The 22,478-nt window shown below is 48.3% G+C and overlaps 2 protein-coding genes across 7 annotated transcripts in view; one reads left to right on the top strand and one right to left on the bottom strand.

Moving 5' to 3' along the window:
* MEAK7 (MTOR associated protein, eak-7 homolog) overlaps nt 1-8,406 on the top strand; it is a 34,489-nt gene extending 26,083 nt beyond the window's left edge. For all 6 annotated transcript variants that reach the window (XM_060085138.1, XM_060085142.1, XM_060085140.1 and 3 more), the window contains 3 exons: nt 2,869-2,987; nt 4,656-4,835; nt 5,305-8,406. In XM_060085138.1, coding sequence (XP_059941121.1) covers nt 2,869-2,987; nt 4,656-4,835; nt 5,305-5,418 — 413 coding nt within the window. In that variant the 3' untranslated portion in view covers nt 5,419-8,406. The remainder of the gene's footprint in view (nt 1-2,868; nt 2,988-4,655; nt 4,836-5,304) is intronic.
* An 11,776-nt stretch (nt 8,407-20,182) lies between these two features.
* Nucleotides 20,183-22,478, bottom strand: part of ATP2C2 (ATPase secretory pathway Ca2+ transporting 2) — an 82,011-nt gene continuing 79,715 nt past the window's right edge. The window contains exons 25-27 of the mRNA XM_060083249.1: nt 22,017-22,115; nt 21,778-21,919; nt 20,183-20,301 (exon numbers count right to left, since the gene is read on the bottom strand). Coding sequence (XP_059939232.1) covers nt 20,183-20,301; nt 21,778-21,919; nt 22,017-22,115 — 360 coding nt within the window. The remainder of the gene's footprint in view (nt 20,302-21,777; nt 21,920-22,016; nt 22,116-22,478) is intronic.

Raw genomic sequence — 22,478 nt, 5'->3', positions numbered from 1 at the left:
GGAATTGTTCCCATCTTCCTTGCACTAGGGAAGCTTCTGCTGGTTGGGGAGCCGTGTCCAGGTGCAGAGGTGCCGTTGCGGGAGAGGTTTTAGCCGTGGTGGGGTGGCCCTTGTCTGGGGTGGGTGGAAGGGATCATGGTGTGAAGGCTGGGTGCCTCCATCCCTGAGATCCTGTTGTTTCCAGGGTTTGGTTTTCTCTAGGTTTTAGATTGTTCTAGATCTTTAATCCAGGTGTTGCTACCAGCCCTTCCCCACTGTGTCAGGGTCCCTAAGACCACCCACATGTCAGTGAGTCCCTAGGAGGACTCGGGGACTCAGCACAGAGCTGTCATCACAGCTGATCTATTACAGTGAGAGGATGCAGAGCATGACCAGCCCTGGGGCTGGGTAGGGGTTGGGAGGGTGAAGTCCGGGGGAACCAGGCTCCAGCATCCTCTCTAGTGGGGTCGCACAGGACGCGCTAAGTTCCCCCAGCCGCGAGCTGTGACAGCATGTATGCAGTGTCGGCCATCAGGGATGCGTTAGAGCTTCAGCGCGCGGGGTCTTTATTCGGGGGGCCGTTCACACGAGCACCCTCTGCCTGACGTGCACCCAAACCCCAGACTCACAGGAGGACAGCAGGGGTCTGGCACCAACCCCCCTGTCTGTTCACACAGCTTAGGCACAGGGAGCCGGTCATCAGTCCTGGGGGGCGGGACCCTCCCCAAATCCACCTTCCCAGACGCTGGCTGAGGGCCGACCCTGGAAGGCGGCCCTTCTGGGGACCCCAGTCTCAGGCCTGGGCTTCCACACACCCAGGTCTCTCTGTCACGGGGAGGGGCTCTGGGGGGGTGACGGGCTGGGTCTCTGTGTGGTTGGAGGATGTGGAAAAACCCTGAGAATCATGATAATAGACGGAACTTCCGCTTCTTCCAGCTCCTTTAGTATTAACTCCAGGTCAGCTCTGCTGCGTCTTCGTGTTTTATTAACAAGCAGAATTCATCTTCTTGAAGAAAGGTGGAAAAATGCGATTACCACGTTTTCAGACTTGAGTTCATTCTGTTCTGAAGCGTGAGGACGGAATTCCAGCAGGGGGCAGCCTAGCATCACAGGTTCCAGTCAAGTTCAGGGCGTTCCTGTCCATTTGTCCCGGGAGTATTTGAGCCTTGAGATGATGTGACAGCCGCTGGGTCACTTCCTTTTCGCCTCTGTCGTCCATGGGGCAGCCGCAGGCCCGCAGCTCTGGGCTGAGTCCGGCTCTGTCCTGGGCACGTTGCCTACCCTCTCTGGGCCTCCGTTCCCCAGAACCACAGGCATGGCAGCTTGTAACCCACTGGGCGATGGGTGGTGGGGTCACTGTGAGAGTTGGGTGAGGATCCCCTCTGTGGAAGTGATGTTTTTACGGGTCATGTGACTCCTTGGTCCTTGCCCTGCACCCTCGAGGGTCATCTTCCCCACGGGGCCCTTCTCTCTGGGCACAGACCCCAGGATGGACTAGAGTGGGGTCCGTTGTAGCCAAGGGGCCCACGCTTTGTGGCCCCATCACCTCACTTAGCATCCGGGACCCAGTAAATGTTGGTTGAAAGGCAGCCTTAGGATGGCAAGGCAAAGTGATGCTTAGGCCCAGTGCCCGGGGCCACAGGTGGGCCCAGGCAATTCCTTGAGGCTAAACCCAACCTTCTGAGGCACATGGACTCAAGCCGGAGTCTTTAGCCTGGAGGGGAGCCCTGTGCCACCTGGTCCCGGTGAGCTCCCCAGGCTCACCTCCCCCTTTCCCCCACCAGGGCTCCCACCCTGCGCTATAGCCGAGGGCCCTGCTGTTCCCCCATGCCCTGCCACATCCCTGCGGGGTCCCTCCTCCATGAGTGGCTCTCACCCAACCGTCTCCACCTCAGGACGTCCTTCCCGACTTCGGGGGAGCTGAGTCCCTGCAGAGGCCCCCTGGGGTCCATCTTGATCAGGTCACAGGTCCTGACTCTGCAGGTCCAGGCCCATCTGTGGCCGAGGGCTGTCCTCCCCAAGGCCCCTCTGGGGCTCAAAGCCCCCTTCCTGTCCGCCCTCCACATTCGGGCTCTCCGTCTGCTTCCTGGAGCTTCCTTCCCACCTGACGAACGGCCCGACCCCCAAGTACCTGAGCTTGGTCCTGTGTCAGGTGCCCTCACGCTGTCACCGTGCAGGGGCAGTCCTTCCGGCCAAGGTCTCACAGCTGTGGGGAGCATCCCTGGTTTGGCTCTGGCCTAGCCGCGAGTTCCCTTGGTGAGGTGCAGCCTCCGTCCCCTCCCTAGTGAGTGCATCGGGGAGGGGAGGAGTCTCTGAGATGGAGGGTGCTGTTCATTTCCAGGATTTTGACCGGTACCTTCTCTGAGTGGTGGCATGCCCACTCCTGTGCCCGGGCAAAGGTAGAGGGTCACCTTTCCCTGTGTGTCCCCTCCCCTCCCTGTGGGCAGCTGTGTCTACAGGTACCCTGCCTTCTCCGCTCTGGATGGTGTGCCTACTTGAGGCTGTGTGAGTGCCCAGCCAATACCTGGAGTGGCCGCCTGCCCCTTGCTCCGTAGTTGAGACGAGGCTGCTCTTTCTGACTCTGGGGCGGTGGGGCAGGGCTCCCACCTCCCCGGGAGAGCGCTAACAGGTGTCCCCAGCAAGCAGATGTCACATTCCTTTGTAACGGTCACGCTCAGCCTGCACCCGCAGCTCATCCTACGGTCCCGGGCTCCGCCCGCTGGCCCGCCGGCCCTGCCCCCGATGCGCAGGAGCCCCGCGCACGCCGAGGACCCGAGGGGAGCTCTTCCTGCCCAGCCATCCGAGCCGCGGCCCGTTTCCCTTTCCTGCTTCTCCCCGTGCGCAGCTCCGATGGCTGACCTTGCTTCCTTTTGCTCTGGTCAATTTCAGGGGATGACAGGTGCTTCCTGTTCTCCATCTCCCCCAGCATGGCCGTGTACACCTGCACGGGCTACAATGACCACTACATGTACCTGAATCAGGGGCAGCAGACCATCCCGAATGGACTGGTAAGGACGTGGGAGGGCAGGGCACGTCCCCCCCACCGTGGTGAGGCACTGACCCCGCCGTGCCCGGGGACACTCCGCCCCGCGTCAGGGCAGCCGTTCGCGCTCAGTGCGTTCTGCCTGAGTCTCCGGGTGGTGGTGCGATGCGCGACAGTGAGGACGGCATTTCTCTCGTGGAGAAAAGGGGCCTCTGCGGGGGCATTTCCGGGTTTTGTGTGCACGTGACCGAGTCGGCCGGTGTTCCTGGCCATCACGTGGTTGGTCTGTGGCCTTCGTGACTGGAGATGCTGCCCTGCCCGGGGCACGACCCGGGCGCGGGGCCAGGGCTGGGCTCCCCAGACCCTTTGGACCCATTGGGGGTTGTCTGCTCTGTGCTCCAGCCGGGACTCGGCCACAGGAAGAAGAGGACGCGGGGGAAGCCTGGGGGGCGATGGTGGGGACAGGGCTGGGGTGAGGCGCGGGGACGGGCGCCCGCACAGATGCTTAGCTTGGGTGAGAAATGTGTGTCCTGGTAGCACCAGCCTATTTCTTTCCCCTGCTTCTTAAAAAGCCCCTCTCGGGAAATTCTAGCCCTGTGTCTGCAAAGCCAAGGGCCGGGTAGGCTGGTCCATCTTGTCGGTGTGGAGAGGGCCCCGCGCTCCTTCCCAGGCTCACTCTGAGGCTCCCATGGGGCCACCTGATGACCCCGGACGCCTTTCAGAAAGGACAGTTTGGTGATGACAGGGCCGAGGGCCTTGGCCTCAGGAGCAGCACCCAGTGGGTCCCGATGGTGGTCAGTAATCGGCCCGAGGGGAGAAGCAGCCCCGAGGTTAGCTGCGTTTCCTGCCCTGGTCTCTTGCTCAGCGTTAGCTCCAGGCTCCCCGGGCCCCGGGGGAGGCGCTGGTGGAGAGGGCACCTAGAGAAAGGGATCAGAGAGGTTGAACAGCAGTCTGTCCCCGTCGGCCGCTAGCTCAGAGCCGGCAGTGTGCCGAGTGGTTCCCACCTTCCCGGGGCTGCTTCCTCCTTTCCCTCCCTGCTGTGCTGAGTGAACGACCTACCTGCTTGAGCACCCGGTCCTGGGCCGGGTGAGGATCAGCATCCCTGTCTGGGAAGTGCTGTGTAGACCTCTCCCCTTATTTTACCGATTGGGGTCTCTAGGCCTCATGGCCTGTTTTCTTTTTTTTCTTTCTTTCTTTTTTTTTTTTTTTTGCTGTATGCGGGCCTCTCACTGTTGTGGCCTCTCCCGTTGCGGAGCACAGGCTCCGGACGCGCAGGCTCAGCAGCCATGGCTCACGGGCCCAGCCGCTCCGCGGCATGTGGGATCCTCCCGGACCGGGGCACAAACCCACGTCCCCTGTATCAGGAGGCAGGCTCTCAACCACTGCGCCACCAGGGAAGCCCGGCCTGTATTCTTTTGTCCTCTGTTGTCACTTGTGTTTCCCGCCAGGGCAGCCCCGTGAGAAAGGGCCATGGGGTAGGAGTCAGGACACCGTGATGAGTGTTCTAGGAACTTGTCATGGGATACTTAAATTGTATCAATCTGTGAATATGTATTTCACAGTTAAAAAAAAAAAAAAGAAAGGAAGAAAATTGTGTTCACTTCTTATTCGCCCTGGTGGCATGACGGCCGGGGTGGGCTTCAGGTGTCTGATGCGCCAGGCCGAGGCGGTGCTGATGCCTCTCCCTCCGCAGGGCATGGGAGGGCAGCACAATTATTTTGGCCTGTGGATCGATGTCGATTTCGGGAAAGGACACAGCAAGGCCAAGCCCACATGCACCACGTACAACAGCCCTCAGCTCTCGGCCCAGGAGGACTTCCGGTTCGAGAAGATGGAGGTGTGGGCGGTGGGAGATGCTTCGGTGACACAGCTGGTGAGCATGGGGGCGTTTCTCCCCTTTCTCAGCTTTGTCCCTTTTACTCCTCCATCTGGAGATGGTTTATTCCAATTTGTTTCCAGCAGCCATTGCTGGCCAGAGGGATGCCAGTGGGTGCACAGGAGAGGAGAGAATCCTGTCTGGGGTCTGTGGAGGTTTAGTAGAAAGAACCACCCCAGGGAGGTGGGATCCCGGGGGGGTGGGGACTTGTCTGCAAGATGAGGAGGGTCTGGGGTTCCTTCTAGTTCCGGGGTTTGACGATGAGTCGCCGTTGGGGCCCCTGCGCCTCGTCACCTCCCGACGATGGCATCCCGGGGCGGGGGGGACTCTGGGGCTCGGGGGAGAGCCTCTACCACATTTCCCTGTGGCAACAGTGGGAAATTCCCCTCTGATAAACTTGACAGCAGCAGGACGTCACTGCCTGGTTTTGGTCACTGAACACACCCATCCTTCCCTTCTTCCCAAGGCCAAGAACACCAAGAGCGTTCTGGACGTGGACCCTGCGGCCCAGGCCCTGCTGGAAGTCAGTGGACGGATTCGCCACAGCGAAGGGCTCCGGGAGGTGCCTGATGACCAGTGAGGAGGAGCCCCCAGCACGGGCCTTCCTGGAGCTGGAGCACAGCCTGCAGACTGTGCTTTACTTTAATCCAGAGCGTGCTGGTCACGTCTAGGTGGTCCTGGAGGTGCCTAATTTATGGTTCCTCTGATGCTATATATCGATTGGTGGGTGTGTCTCCCCCGAAATCCTGAGTGTCCAATTACCAACTTGATTCTTAGACTTTGCTCATTTTGTACAGATGAAATCCAAAGGCGATGCTGAGACGTTTGAGGCCGACTGGAATTAGCAGTGGTTGGGGATTTGAGTTCTTGCCGTAGGGGAGGGGGGGTCCACTCACTGAGGGTCACTTGGCCTCTGCACAGGCCTCCCAGATAAAAGCCTCGATGTCCCATTTCTACTGGTAAAGGGCAGAGGTGCTTAGATGGGAATCTCAACGCTTTGGGGAACAGCTTCCTCTGACATGGAATTTCTGTATTTCAAAAAAAAAGGCACAAGAGTGTACTAACGGGGGTAATAGCTGGAGATTTTGAAGATAACGGTGACATGGGTCTTCAGTAAGTTTCAGTATCTGCCTTTCTCAGCTGTTTTTAACACATTACTGACCAGAGACTTATTAATGCGTCTTTTGTTACCCAAACATCATTGACCGGAGACGTTTCAGTATTCATTTACATAACAAATCGCTGTCCACAGGCGTTAGTTTCTGCAAAAATCCCCCAGTCAATGATGAGTTAAGTGAATCTGTGCTATGAGTAAATGGGAAAACCAGGAGGTCTACAGAGAAGCAAAGTTGTGGTTCTCCTACTAATTTAAGCGTGGGGACATGCGGGGCCCTGAGGCTAAGATTCCTGTTAATACACATATGGCTTGTCGCAGGAATTGGTGGTGAGTAACTTGACTGGCCCGGGCTCCTGACCTCCCAGCATCACCCCCACCCCATGCTGCTTCCCGAGGGGATGTTGGGTACTTTGACAGCGTGGACTTGCTTTAAACGAACAGTGACCCTGAAGTGCTAGCAGAGATGTTGGTGGGCTGGACCTCAGGCAGGGCTGCCGTGTCCCTTCCAGTCCCTGCATCCCTCGGAGGCGGCCTGAAGAACCTCCGGACACACCGAGAATCCCGCTCAGCGGAGCTTTCTCCTTTGCTACACATTGCCCTTCTGCAGATCTGACGAAAATGCTGCCTTGTTACTGAGTTGCCCCCAGTTATAAGCCATAGTAAACCGAGCTGTTTGCATTTTACAGGCTCTGCATTTTCTACCGGGAGGCTCATCAAACTCTGCGCTGAGCCCTGAGCAGAAGGCCTTGCACGTGGGCCTTCGGAAGAGAAGTGCTCAGACAGTGACATGCACACTCGGTCATGATTGATTTTCCTTATAAAAAGCTAGTTTTTAATAGCTTCTCAGGTACATTTTGTGCCTTCTTAATTGATGGGAAGCAGATGCAGCATCTTAGGACCCTCAGATATCCTTACCATAATGGGAAGAATTAGGCCCCGAGTCTTCAGTGTCTTACAGAATATTTTTCTAGAAAAATGCAATGAAATAATGCCTCACTAATAAAAGGTCCGTTGAAGACCCCTTACCACCGCCTCTGTCTGTGGCTGTCAGAGAGGCTGGATGTGCCTGCCGGCCTGTTTTCTGCCTTGTGCCTCTTCTAACAAGAGTGCAGGTCATACCTGGGGGCCTGACGGTTTCCTAAGATAGCACACCTCCATGAGGGAAGCTGGGCGCCCAGCCCAGGCGCTTGGTCACCTGGGGGTGTTCGGCCCTCACAAGGGGTGTGGGGCAGCCGTGTGATTCCCCAGCACGTGTGGTCCTGAGCACACAGACCAGTTTGGTGTCAGCCGTACCCGGGGCCACAGGACCCGAGGAACCACGCTCCTCCTGGGCCTGAGAAACCCGTGATGCTAGTTTTAACATGTGATGAGTTTGTTCTTTGATAAAATGGGAATAAGAATTCAGGTTGTAAGGACTAGCAGTCTCCCTGGAGGTGAAGACTCATAAGGGCCCCTGCTAGGCGCTGGAAGGAAGGGGTGAAGAAACGCTGTTCATGGTACAACACGGCTGTTGTTACTTTTTTCCCCCACCATATTTTTTTCTGGAAAATTTTTTTAATTGAATGGAAGAGTCTTTAAATTCTCCAGTGCTTTACAGTTTTAAAAGGTTTCACACACATGATCTTATATAATCCCATAATTCCCCCCCCCCATTGCCCCTCCCCACTGGTAACCACTAGTTTGGTCTCTGTATCTGTGAGTCTGCTTCTTTTTCCTTTTATTCACTAGTTTGTTGTATTTTTTAGATTTCACGTATAAGTGATATCAGACAGTATTTGTCTTTCTCTGTCTGACTTATTTCATTTAGCATAATGCCCTCCAAGTCCATCCATGTTGCTGCAAATGGCAAAATTTCATTCTTTTTTATGGCTGAGTAATATTCCATTATATATATATATATGTACACACACACCACATATTCATATGTATATATATACATGCACATATTCTTTATCCATCCATCGGTTGATAGATCCACCGTATTTTTTTTAAATTAAAAAATTAGCTTATGCATACACAGCAAAAAAGGTCAAAATACAAAAGGATGCACCTTGAAAGCTAAGTCTTCCTCCTGCCTCCGCTCCAGCATTTTGTTCCCGAGAGGTAACGTGTTGTACCCACTGGTCTGACCCTCACCTTTGTTTTGGGTGGAAATTGCTCTGTATCCACCCATTTATTCTCATTGTCTATGTAATGTCCCAGGAGATGGATGCCCCATCCTTTCTGGTGTTCAGCCATCCCCGGCTGGGGAATGGTCTGTTTGTAGCTAATCGTTACTGGAATGAATATCGTTTATATACATCTTGGTGTGGTTTTGTCTGGCGAATAAACTCTTTGAAGCCGAATTGCTGGATCAAAAGGTACATGCTTTTTAATTTAGATATTAACAAATGAACCTCTTTCAAGCTAGATTTATACTTTTGAGACCTGGAATGCCCGTTTGCCATGTTTTCACCAGTACTATATTAAAATTTAGTTTTTGTTTACCTGATTCTTGAAAAGTAAATTTTTTTTCTATTTCTCTTATGAATGACAGTGAAGAGCTTCATTTTTCAGGAACGGTGTGTGTCCTGTCCCTCACCTGGTTTCCGAGGGTGTGGGTTTATTGGTTTGCAAGAGTGCTCTTGTTTTTAAATACATTTTATTTATTTATTTATTTTTGGCTGCGTTGGGTCTTCATTGCTGCACGCGCAGGCTTTCTCTAGTTGTGGTGAGCGGGGGCTACTCTTCGTTGTGGTGCATAGGCTTCTCGTCGCAGTGGCTTCTCTTGTTGTGGAGCATGGGCTCTAGAGGTGTGGGCTTCAGTATCTGTGGCACATGGGCTGTGTAGTTGTGGCTCGTGGGCTCTAGAGCGCAGGCTCAGTAGTTGTGGTGCACGGGCTTAGTTGCTCCGCGGCATGTGGGATCTTCCCGGACCAGGGCTCAAACCTGTGTCCCCTGCATTAGCAGGCGGATTCTTAACCACTGTGCCACCAGGGAATTCCCAGAGTGCTCTTATGAATTAAGCAAAATGGCATTGGCCACGTGTGGTAAATGTTTTCTCCAGTTTGTCTGCCTTTATTTTTCCGTACATAAATTTTGCATTTGATGTCATCATATTTGCCAGCTTCTGAGATCTGTGGTTTGCTTAGGAAGTTTTTCTCCACTCTGAGATTAAACAAAAAGAAATACCATGTTTTCTTCTACTACTACTGCGCTTTCCACTTATACTTCTGAATCTTTGATCCATTCAAAATGTATTTTAATTTTTTATTTATTTGTTTTTTTGATTCTCTTAAAAAATTTTTTTTATTTTATATTGAACTATAGTTGATTTACAATGTTGTATTAATTTCAGGTGTACAGCAAAGTGATTCGGTTATACATATATCTGTTCTTTTCCAACTTCTTTTCACATGTATGTTATTATAGAATATTGAGTAGAGTTCCCTGTGCTGTATAGTAGGTCCTTGTTTGTTATCTGTTTTACATATAGTAGTGTGTACATGTCAATCGTAACTTCCAGTTTATCCCCCCATTGCCTTTCCCCTTTGGCAACCATAAGTTTGTTTTCGAAGTCTGTGAGTCTGTTTCTGTTTTGTAAATAAATTCATTTGTATCATTTTTTAAAGATTCCTCATACAAGCGATATCATATGACATTTGTCTTTCTCTGTCTGGCTCACTTCACTTAGTATGATAGTCTCCAGGTCCATCCATGTTGCTGCAAATGGCATTATTTCATTTTTTTTAATGGCTGAGTAATATTCCGTTGTATATATGTACCACATGTTCTTTATCCATTCCTCTGTCGATGGGCATTTAGGTTGCTTCCATGTCTTGGCTTCTGTAAATAGTGCTGCAATGAACATTGGGGTGCATGTATCCTTCCGAACCATGGTTTTCCCCGATATATGCCCAGTAGTGGGATTGTTGGATCATATAGCAAGTCTATTTTTAGTTGTTTAAGGAGCCTCCATACTGTTTTCCATAGTGGCTCTACCAGTTTACATTCCCACCAACAGTGTAGGAAGGTCCCCTTTTCTCCACACCCTCTCCAGCATTTATTGTTTGTAGGCTTTTTGATGATGGCCATTCTGACCTGTGTGAGGTGGTACCTTATTGTAGTTTTGATTTGCATCTCTCTAATAATTGGTGATGTTGAGCATCTTTTCATGTGCCTGTTGGCCATCTGTATGTCTTCTTTGGAGAAATGTCTATTTAAGTATTCTGCCCATTTTTTGATTGGGTTGTTCGTTTTTTTGATATTGAGCTTCATGAGCTGTTTGTATGTTTTGGAGATTAAGCCCTTGTTGGTTGCTTCGTTTGCAAATATTTTCTCCCATTCTGTGGGTTGTCTTTTCATTTTGTTTATGGTTTCCTTTGCTGTGCAAAGGCTTTTGAGTGTAATTAGGTCCCATTTGTTTATTTATTTATTTATTTTTTAAATTTTTTTTTTGCTGTACGCGGGCCTCTCACTGCTGTGGCCTCTCCCGTTGCGGAGCACAGGCTCCGGACACACAGGCTCCGCGGCCATGGCTCGCGGGCCCAGCCGCTCCGCGGCATGTGGGATCTTCCGGGATCGGGGCACGAACCCGTGTCCCCTGCATCGGCAGGCGGACTCTCAACCACTGCGCCACCAGGGAAGCCCCATTTGTTTATTTTTGTTTTTATTTCTATTACTCTAGGAGACAGATCAAAAAAGATATTGCTGCGATTTATGTCAAAGAGTGTCCTGCCTATGTTTTCCTCTAAGAGTTTTATAGTATCTGGTATTACATTTAGGTCTATTTTGAGTTTATTTTTGTGTGTGGTGTTAGAGAATGTTCTAATTTCATTCTTTTACATGTAGCTCTCCAGTTTTCCCAGCACCACTTATTGAAGAGACTGTCTTTTCTCCATCGTATAGTCTTGCCTCCTTTATCATAGATTAATTCACCATAGATGCGTGGGCTTTCTATCCTGTTCCATTGATCTACATTTCTGATTTTTTGTGCCAGTACCATACTATTTTGATTACTGTAGCTTTGAAGTATAGTCTGAAGTCATGGGGCCTGATTCCTCCAGTTCTGTTTTTCTTTCTCAAGATTGCTTTGGCTCAAACTGTATTTTAAAATATACCTCTATCTTACCCGCAAATAAATTCCAGTACATTTTATATTAAACTCTGTGTCTCTTTCCCACTGACTTAAAATGCTACTTTCTCACTGAGGGTCTCTGTCTCATGTTTTAATTATCAGAGTTTTATGATAAAAAGATGTAAGAGCTATTCCTTTATTACTACTGGGTTTTTTTGTTTCTTTGTTTTGTTTTTCCTTCAAATACTTGCCTGCTTATTTTGTCTGATCTTTGGTAGCACTTTGACTACTTCTAAGAAGTTTGATAGTATTTTCTTTTTCTTTTTTTTGATAGTATTTTCAAGATGGCATTAAATATCAATGAACGTAAGCAGAACTGACATTGGCTAATGCTGATTCTTCTTATCCAAGAACAGGAACATCTCAGTTTGCTATGTAAATTTTTGTTGTCATTGCTGGCACTGTGAGTGGACTTGCCCCCCGCCCCAACTGATGGTTCTTTGAACATTGGAAAGCTCTTGGTTTTTCTACATAGTGTTGTACCCCGTTACCTTACTGAATTCTTTTATCTAGTGGTTCTCGACCTTGAGCCCGCATCAGAATCACCTAGAGGGCTTCTTAAAGTACAGACTGGGGACCTCCACTCCCAGAGTTTGATTCAGTAGTTCTGGGGAGGGACTAGAGAATTTACATTGCTAATAAATTCCCAGGTGATGCTGCTGTGACTGGTCTGGGGACCTCACACAGAGAACCACTGCTGTTCATTGTTTCTGATCATCTATGAATTCTCTGGGAGTTTGCAGCTATTATGATTCTTTTTGTCTGAAAAAAAATTTTGCCTTTATTTTATTTTGGCTGCGTTGGGTTTTCGTTGCTGCGTGCAGCTTTCTCTAATTGCTGTGAGCGGGGGCTACTCTTTGATGTGGGCTTCTTACTGCGGCGGCTTCTCTTGTGGAGCACGGGCTCTAGGCACGCGGGCTCAGTAGTTGTGGCGTGCAGGCTCTAGGGCGCATGAGCTTCAGTAGTTGCGACGCATGGGCTCAGTAGTTGTGGTGCACGGGCTTAGTTGCTCTGTGACATGTGGGATCTTCCCGGACCAGGGATCAAACCCGTGTCCCTTGCACTGGCAGGTGGATTCTTAACCACTGCACCACCAGGGAAGTCCTTCCCTTTATTTTTGAAGGATTGTTTTTTGCTTTTTTTTTTTTTTAAAGATATTTTGACATTTTCCCCCTGGTACTTTAAAGCATCTTTCTGTTACGTTTTGGCTTGTGTGATTTCTTTTTTTTCCCCCCAGCTTTATTGAGATATAATTGACACATAAGGTTATATAGTTTAAGGTGTACACTGTGTTGATTGCAGCTATTATGATGGCATACCTGGAAATAAGGATAATTTCCCTACCTGATTTCTAGACCTTTCATTTCTTCCTCTTGATTAATTGTATCAGCAAATACTTTATGAATTTTAACAATAACGATGCATCCTTCTTATTTCTGACTTGAATGGAAATGCATCTAGTCTTTTATACATTAAGTGTGATGCTGGCTTTTGTTTTGAGATGCTTCATATATACATACATATATATATATATATATATATATAAGTATACACTTTTCATGCAAAGAAAGTACCCATTTGTATTTGTTATTAAGAGTGTCAAGAGTAGATGTTCAATTTTATAAAAAGCTTTTTTTTTAGCATCCATGTTTTTCTTCAGAGTTATTAATAAGAAATACCAAATTCTTCCAAAAATTAAGGTTCCAAATACTGAGCCATCTTTGTGCTTTAAAAAAAAAAAAATTTGGGGCTTCCCTGGTGGCGCAGTGGTTGAGAGTCCGCCTGCCGATGCAGGGGACACGGGTTCATGCCCCGGCCCGGGAGAATCCCACATGCCGCGGAGCGGCTTGGCCCGTGAGCCATGGCTGCTAAGCCTGCGCATCCGGAGCCTGTGCTCCGCAATGGCAGAGGCCACAACAGTGAGAGGCCCGCGTACCACAAAAAAAAAAAAAAAAAAAAAAAAAAAAAAAAATTAATTTTATTTATTTTTGGCTGCATTGGGTCTTCATTGCTGTGCATGGGCTTTCTCTAGTTGCAGCGAGCGGGGGCTACTCTTCACTGCAGTGTGCAGACTTTTCATTGCGGTGGCTTCTCGTTGCAGAGGATGGGCTTAAGTAGTTGTGGCACACAGGCTCAGTAGTTGTGGCACACGGGCTTAGTTGCTCCGTGGCATGTGGGATCTTCCCGGACCAGGGCTTGAACCCATGTCTCCTTCATTGGCAGGTGTATTATTAACCACTGTGCCACCAGGGAAGTCCCCATCTTTGTGCTTGAAACTGTCACTCTTAATGTGTTCATTCAGTTGGCCCATGTTTATTAGTGTTTTTGTGGCAGTGTGTATAAATGAGTTGGTCTGTGGTTTCTTGTTTTGTTTTGGTCAGGTTTTATGTAAGTCACGCTTTAAAATTGTGCTGGCCCTACAAAAGTAATCTAGAATCTTTCTGTCTTCCCGGTTCTAGAAAATGCAAATGAAAGGAGTTCTTTAAACTTTGGGTAGAATTCATCTGGTATTTCTTAGTTTGGTGGTGGAGGGAAGGGGTTAATTATTGATAACCTTATCTTTTTTTTTTTTTTAAATCATCTGGGTTGTCTGAAATCTCTGCTGGGATCAGTTTTGATGATTTTTTATATTTCTTAGTAAATTTTCCACATCATTTATGTCTTCAAATTAATTTACACAGATTGACTAAAATCTTTGAAATTTTTCATAGTTGTAGATTTTTTTCTGTGTTTTCATTTTTTTTCTAGGTTACGTTCTACCAATTTTGTTTGTAGTTAATATTGTTTTTATATTATTTTTGCTGTTTTATATTTATTTTTCATTTTCATTTTTTTGAGTTGATTGTTAAATGACTAAATAAATAGAAGTAAATGAGAATATATGGGGCTACTACTTTTTTTCTGTGAGCTCGGCTTTACCTTGTGGCGCGATCATTGCATTTACAGATTCTGATTGGTGTGTGTGTGATGAGCTTCCAGGTTTTCTGCAGTTCCATTTTGATTTTCTCTTGGGCCCAAGAGTTTTACAATTTTGGTGTGCTAGAGAATTTCTCCACAGATTCTTTTGTGGTTTTGTTGAACAGTGATTAGAGAGGTCGACTGTATCACATCTACTTCCTGGAATCAATCGAGGTTTCGGTGGTGTCCTTACATGGCAGGTTAGTGATGAGGGAGGTCACCTCTATCTACTTTTTGAGATCAATTTATTTCCTTGCTTGTGGTCAGTTAAGAGTCTCCTAGTGAAGTTTCTGTGTTTTTCCTAAATTTTCTCTACTGTGCTCTATGAATTTGGATGTTGTGTTGGTATATACCCAGGCCTATTAGATTTTTGGTGGTGGTTATGTCTTATTAAATTCCCTTCTTTGTCTCACTGAATGCTTTTGGCCTGGATTTTTAAAATCTCATCTGACATTAGTAGTGTCACCCCTGTTGAGTGAGTTGTTGTCTGCATTTGCCTGGTATATTTTTGCTCAATTTTCTTGAGTCTTTTTTTTTCCTTGAACTTTATTTTGAAATAATTTTAGATTGACATAGAAGTTGTAAAAATAGTGCAGAGAGTTCCTGTGTGCCCATCACCCAGCTTCCCCCAATAAAAACATCTTAAATAACCACAGACCAAATGATCAAAACCAGGAAATCAGAGTTAATGCAATACTATGAACTAAAGAGCTCAAACCTTATGTGAATTTTACCAGTTTTTCCATAGTACTTGATTTGAGGCCTACTTGAAGTTAAGGGCACAGTCCTCCAGATAGCAAAGTCTACCCAAGACTTCTGAAACCAATTGCAAGTTCAGGGAATTCCCCAAACCACCCTCAGGTTGGATAATTTGGTAAAAAAAAAAAAAAAAAAAAAAAACCTCATGGAAACCTGTCATACTGATGGTCATATTTATTACAGGGAAAGGATACAAATGAGAACCAGACAAAGGGAAGAATCTGGGAGAGTTCAAAACACAGAGCCTCTGGTTGTCCTCTTCTTGTGAGTCCTTCTAGAGAATCACTGAGCCTGAGGGTAGTCTTGGGGACCCCTGCCACAAGTTATATGAAATTTTACTACACGTGTAGATCAGTGAAACCACCACTACAATTGGGATACAGAACTGTCCTGTCACCCCCAGACTCCTTCAGGTTCTCCCTCGACAGTCGCACCCTCTTAATCCTACCCTTAGCAACCTCAAATCCATTTTCCATCATTATAATTTTGTCACCTTGGGGATCTCTGTAAATGGAACCATTTAGTATGTAACCTTTTAAGACTGGATACTATCACTCAGCATAATACCCATGAGATCCATCCAAGTTGTTCTGTGTATGTTCCTTCTCATTGCTGGGGAGCATTCCAGTGTATGGTTGTACCAGTTTCTTTATCTGTTCACTCTCTTAAGGACATTTGGGTTATTTCTAAGATTTGGCTCTTGTAAATAAACCTGCCATGAACTTTCATGCACAGATTTTTGTGTGATAGGTCACCTTTAGGATCAATACCTAGGAGTAGGATTGATGGGTCACGTGCTAAGTGTATGTTAAAGTTTACAGGATGTTTCGAAGTTCTCCAGAGAGGCTGTAGCATTTACGTCCCCATCAGCAACATATGAGTTCCAGATGCTTTGCATCCTTGTCATCACTTAGTATTGTCAGTATTTTATTTTAGCCACTTTAATAGGTGTGTAGTGTATTTCATTGTGGGTTAAGGTTGCCTTTCCCTACTGGTTAATGATGTTGAACATCTTTTCTTGTGCTTACTTACCATGGGTTTGTCCTCTTTGGTGAAGACTCAGTTCAAGAATTCTGCCCTTTTTCTAAAATTTAACTGTTAAGTTTTGAGATTTAAAAAATATTCTGGCTCCAAGTCCTTTGTTAGATATGATTTGATAATGCTTTTCTTTCAGTGTGTAGGTTCTAAAAAATTCTCTTAATTGTAACTTTCATGAGTAAAATTTTTTAAATTTGTGAAATTCAATTTATCAATTTTTCTTTTCTTTTATGGGTAGTACTTTTGGTGTCATGTCTAAGAACTCTTTGCCTAATCCTCAATTCCAAACATTTTCTCTTTTGTTTTCTTCTATGATTTGGTCTATTGCCCATTTTTGGTTAATTTTTGTAGAAAGTATAAGAGGTTCTTTTTTGCTATGGATGTCCAGTTGTTGCAGCACCATTTGTTGAAATGAATATTTTTTCTCCCTTGAATTGCTGTTGGCTTTTTGTCAAAAATAAATTGGCTATACTTGTGTGGGACTATTTCTGGACTCAATTCTGACATTGATCTGTGTGTCTGTTATTTTACCAATATTGCCCTGTCTTGATTACTGTAGCTATATAGTAAGTCTTAAAACCAGGAAATATGTTTCTTCCAACTTTTTGCCTCTTTTTCAGAATTGTTTTATCTATTTTATAGTTCGTCTTTTCATATAAATTTTAGAATAAGATTATCTGTCTTAAAAAAAGATCCTGCTGAGATTTTGATAGAAATTGTGTTAAGTCTGTAGACCAATTTAGGAAGAACTGATATCTTTACTATATTGAGCCTTCCAAGGCATGAACACAGTATGTCTCCCCGTTTTTTTTAGGTTTTCTCTGATTTCTTTCATTGGTAGTTTGCAGCACACAAACAGATCCTAAACGTGTTTTGTTAGTTTATACTTATTTCAATTTGCTTCATTGTAAATGTGTATTACGTTTAAATTTTCAGTTTCCAATTGTTCATTGCTAGTATATAGAAATACCAGTGATTTTTTGTTAACCTTGTATCTGTGGCTTTCCTAGACTCACTTATTGGTTCTGGAAAGGTTTTTGTGTTTTAGATTCCTTGGGAGTTTCTACATACACAGTGTCATGTGAATAGGGACAGTTTTATTTCCCCCTTTTAAATCTCTTTTCCAGTGCCTTTTAATTTTCTTTTCTTGCTATTATTGCACTGACTAGGAATTCCACTATTATGCTGAATAGGAGTGGTGAGGCTGGACATCTTTGCTTTGCTCTTAATGTTATGGGGGAAGCATTCAGTCTTTCATCATTAAGTATGATGTTGACTACAGGTTTTTTTGTTTTTTATTTTTTCTAGATAATTTTCATTTGGTTCAAGAAGTTTCCTTCTATTCCTAGTTCACTGAGTTTTTATCATGAATGGGGTTTGAATGTTATGAATGCTTTTCCTGCTTCAATTGATATGACCATGTGGTTTTCCTTCTCTAGACTATTAATATGGTGGATTGCATTGATTATTGAATATTGACCTAGCTTTTCATTCTTGGATTAATCCCACTTGCTCTTGGTGTCTTGTACTCTTTATATATGGCTGGATCCAATTTGCTAATATTTCATTGAGGATTCTTATCTCTGCATTCATGAGGGATGTTGGTCTGTGGTACTGTGTTTGTATGGTTTTGATATCAGGGTAATGTTGGCTTCATAAAATGAGTTGAGAAGTGTTCTCTCCTCTTATTTCCTGGAAGAGATTGTGCAGGATTGTTATTTCTTTAAACGTTTAGTAACATTTACCAGTGAAACCATCTGGCTTTGGTGATTTCCTTTTTGGGGGACGGTTTTAATGATAACTTCAGTGTCTTTGCTAGTTATATGACTACTCAGATTATGTATTATTTCATCTTCAGTGAGTTTTAGTAGTTTGTGGTTTTCAAGGAATTGGTTTATTTCATCTAACTTGTTAAGTTTAAGTGAATAAAGTTGTTCTTAGTGTTCCTTTATTTTTGGAATATCTTGAGGGATCTGTATGATATACTGGGATCTGTGTGATACACCATCTCTCATTCCTAATATTGGTAGTTTGTATCTTTTTTTCCCTTTGATGAACCTTTAGCAAGACTGACACTTCCAATGATTTTTTCAAAGAACTGGCTTTTGATTTTATTTTTCTATTTTTGCCTTTGACTTCATTGTTTTCTGGTCTTTCTTTACTGTCTTTATTTTGGTGAACGGCCCCCTGCTGTTGATGGGTGTAGTTCTATAAAAATAAATGGAGCTAAGCTGCTTAATGGTCCTGTTCTATTACATCCTTGGCGAGAAGAGGGTCTTCACTTGCATGTAGTCCAGTCGATCCGGTATATATAACTTAGTGGCTAGCTCTTTGTGTCTTATTTGGTCAAAATTTACCTATCCCTATTTTTTCTTTCAAAAGCTTTACTGTTTTACCTTTTACATTTGCAGTTTATCCTGGCTTGTTCTGTATGGTGTAAGTAAGGGTTAAGAATACTTTTTTGTTGTTTCTATTGCAAGTATCAATCGACCCTAGTTATTTTTATTATTATTATTATTATTAATTTATTTATTTTTGCAGTACACGGGCCTCTCACTGTTGTGGCCTCTCCCGTTGCGGAGCACAGGCTCCGGACGCGCATGCTCAGCAGCCATGGCATAGGTTCAGCGGCCATGGCTCACGGGCCCAGCTGCTCCACGGCATGTGGGATCTTCCCGGACCTGGGCACGAACCCGTGTCCCCTGCATCGGCAGGCGGACTCTCAACCGCTGCACCACCAGGGAAGCCCTTATTATTATTTTTTTTAATGAGAAACCTATTGCTTGGGCCAGCAATTTGCTGAAGAATCCTGAAAAGGGAGGGAGCAGCAGGGAGTGTCCCTGACTCAGAGAGAAGCCCCGTAGCAGGCTGTGTGTGTGTGACGTTATTTAGCCTTTACGTCTAGGCAGTCACTAAAGGTTGGTAGCTGTGGGCAGGTATCACCCCTGCCCCAAAGGGGTCTTCTCCAGCCAGCCCCCTCCCTCTTGTGGGGATGGCTTATATGTGTGTCTCCTCATTTAGCTCTGGTGTCACTTGGGGCCAAGGAGCCTAGTGAGGCTGTGAATCTTACTTTGGAGGAATGTGGGCTTTGCCTGGGAGCTTCAGGGGTCCACTTTGATCTTCTTCACCCTGTCTGGCCTGGGTGTTACCACCCGGGGTAGCCTGTCTCACAGCTCCTGTGGCTGGGTGTAGTGATTCACTTGTGTGTGTCAGTTTGGCTAGGCCATGGTGCCTAGATGTCTCTGGGAGTTTTTAGATGTGATTAACATTTAAACCAGTAGACTCTGAATGAAGCAGATGACCTTCATCGTGTGGGCGGGCCTCATCCAATCGAAGGCTAGAAGACGGAGGTCCCTGAGAAGAAAGGAACCTAGACCCGAGCCCTGCAGTACCAGCTCCTTCCTGAGTCTCCAGCCTGTCGGCCAGCGCTGGAAACGTCAGGCTCCCTGGCCCCGACAGTCACGTAAGCCAACTTCTTAACACAAACGTCCTTTCTCTCCTCTCCATCCCATTGGTTCGATTTCTCTGGAAAGCCCTGCGTCGGGGGGGGGGGGGGTTATAGCTTTGGCCTCATTTCATGAAAGATGGAGTTGCATTTCTGGTTCTCTGTGGTTGTTTTTGCCCGGCCACAGACCTCCCTGCTCTTCCGTCTTTCAGCTGGAAGGGTGGACACGTGTTAAAAACAGTCTTGGGGCCAGTGGGAAACAAGCCTCAGGCTGGGGGGACATATTCCGGTTCCTGATTCTGGAGGGAAAGGCCACGTCTTGTTCAGCCTCAAAAGCCGAGGCTTTTGTTTAGGCTGTTCAGGACGTGACTGCCTCTCGCCACATACGTGGTCATGAACCTGAGGTTGTGCGTTTCCCACCTGGCCACGTGTAGGAAAGGGCTGATTAAATCCATCAAAATAATCATCAGGCCCCAGGCATCACACTTAAAAATACCCAAAGCCCCCCTTTAATGGATGAGGAGATGGGGCCTCAATTGGGCAGTGTGACCAGAAGCCTGGGTCCTGCCCTCTCCCCCCCACCGTCTTCTCATCCTACCAGGGGCTGCATGGCACTAAGCTATGGCACAAATACGTAGCCAGACGTGGTTAATAAAAATCATTGTGATTTAATAAATAGTGAGGTGTTTCTGTGCAGGTCCTTCACTGTTTGGCCCAGGGCCTGGCGGGACAGACTGGTGGATGGACGCAAGGCTGGGCCCAAGCTCCCGGCCAGTTTCCCAGGAATAGCCAGGTGAGTGACCTGACGCCACGGTGTCCTGAAAGCACCTCTCGGAAGAGGCGGGGCAGGGGGAGGGCCACAGTCACATAAAAATATAGATTTAGGGGAATTTTACATGGGTCAGGGTCCACTATACATCTTCCTGGTGGATCTGGGCTTTCTTGGCTCTGGAGCAGAATTTTTCACCTAGTTTGAAGAGCTCTGACAAAATGAACACGGAGGAGGCCAATCCAGTTAAAAGCAATAGATCTGCCAACAGGTGAAGAGAGAAAAAGGTCAGAGAGTGCAAGCTGGCCCCTCCGGTCCCCAGCCCTGCGCTGCCCAGCACTGGAGCCCAGGGGGCCGTGGAGTTCTGTTCCCCGTGCTTGGTTCGTTCTGAGTTACAGAGGTGAGGGGCCCGGACCCGGGAGCTGAGGACCAGACTTGCCCCTCTCCTGAGGGGGCAGAGATCTCCCCAGCCCAGCATCCGAAATGCTGCAGCGCCAGCTCCACAAGGACCAGCTGGCCTTCGCAGGCGGCTCAGAGCTGGGGGGCGGGCAGGATGCAAGCTGCAGCTGGAAGGAGACCCTTCCCTGGGCAGACGCCCCCGGCCACAGCTCAGGCTCCCAGTCCAGCCCGACTCCGGCTCGTTGTGGAGGGCTGGCCCTATGTTCTCCCCCTGAGCCTTTGCTCGGCTCCCTGTGGGCAATGATTCGTGACGGACATGGTGCCCAGCACAGGCCCTGCACTTCCTTTAGACTTGGGAAGCTTCCTGAATTCCCAGTGGATGGAAACATCTGTAAAAAAACATTTTTAGGTTTTTTTCTTTTCTCCATACCCTCAGGGACCCCGCTTTTTAGATTTTGGGGAAGAAGCTGAGGGTTCCCAGTCTTGCCCAAAGGTTTTCAGTGCCCTTGTCTTCACCACGTCGGATGCTGCTGAGCATTTCATGATCCTGGGATGGGCCCCACCCTGTGCTCTGCCTTGGGGGCTGCCTCGCCAGCCCCCTCACCCTCTGGCTCCCCAGTGGGGTCTGGGATTGCCGATGGAAAGCGGGGTCGGCGGTCACCCAGGTGCCCTCCCTGCACTGCTGCTCTCCAGGCCGCCTCCTCCCACTTCTGGTCCCTGTCACCACCGTTTCAGGCAGAGGAGGCCAAGCCACCCGGTGCAGCTTCCGAAGAGAGACCATGGATCTGCCAGAAGCCTGCTGAAGATGCAGGGGAGTCCCTGGGGTCCCCCACGTGGCATGTGTGCTTGCGGCCCAGAGAGCTGTGGTCATTGCATATGGCCCTATCAGCAGGAACTGCCAGCTGGCCCACTCCTACCTCCAGATAAGTGGGGTCCCAGTGACACAGGCCCTGTTAAAACCCCCAACAGGGTAAACTCACTCCTAAGCTGGGGCACCACATCACAGGCTGAGCCCAGACTGTGGTCCATCCTGGTGCTGCCCCTGGGCCTCACCCTCCCTGCTCTGAGCCTCCTGCTCTGGGGCAGGGAGGGGGTGGGCCGGGACGTTGAGACCCCTGTGCCCTCCCCTGACTCCTAGGAGCTACCCCTGTGTTTCCCGCCTTCTCCACTCCCCCCATCACGTCGCCCCCTCCTACCCAGTGCAGGTGTCCAGGAACGAGCCCAGTCCTTTGGGGACAGGATGGCCCCATGCGGGGAATTCACACCCTGGAGAGGTCTGCAGCTGCCCCGTGCATGCGGCGAGGACGGCTGCGGTCCCGGGTGACCCCTCCCACTCACCGAGCGCCCCCAGGTTCTCCGTCTGGAAGACCTTCTGCAGGGGCGGCAGGTATATCACCGCCAGCTGCCCCAGGACAGACCCGAGCACAGAGTAGAGGAACGTGCGGTTCCTCAGGAAGCCGATCTCGACTATCAGCTTGGTCTGCGGAGACGAAGGGCACAGTTGGGGCACAGGAGCCGCCCAGAGACCAGGGCCGGGAAAGCAGGAGCCGGTGCTGCCGGGGGCAGCGGGGTCTCACCTGGGAGCGGCAGGTCAAGGCGTTGAAGAGGTCGAAGAGCACGAAACAGGTGAAGGTCATGGTTGTGGTGCGCGGGGTGCTTGCCTTGTCTTCGGGCATCTGGAACGCGAGTGCACAGGGTGAGAAGGTGCGGGGGAGGCGGGGACTCCGCCCTCAGGACCCCTGTGTTAGAACCGACAGATCTGTGCGTCTCCCCCCGCCTGGCTGAGCACATGTGCTGGACAAAGGCGGGGCCTCTTCCACCTTCCGGGCCGTTGAGGATGCAAGAAAGAGCCCAGCTGCTCCTTGCGGGGGTGCTGTGGGGAACACCCCTGCGAAAAACAGACCTGGGGCTTGCCCGGCACCCCATCCCCACTCCTGCACAGGGGAGAGCTGGGTCTAAACGCCTGGACGATCACATGCCTAATTCTCTAGCTCACTGGCTGTCTCAGCACAGAGGGTGCCTGAACCTGCAGGCCACGG

This window comes from Mesoplodon densirostris, chromosome 19, assembly GCF_025265405.1.
Source record: "Mesoplodon densirostris isolate mMesDen1 chromosome 19, mMesDen1 primary haplotype, whole genome shotgun sequence".
Taxonomy (NCBI): domain Eukaryota; kingdom Metazoa; phylum Chordata; class Mammalia; order Artiodactyla; family Ziphiidae; genus Mesoplodon; species Mesoplodon densirostris.
Note: the sequence above shows the minus strand (reverse complement) of the source record. Positions and strands in the feature narration are given on the sequence as shown.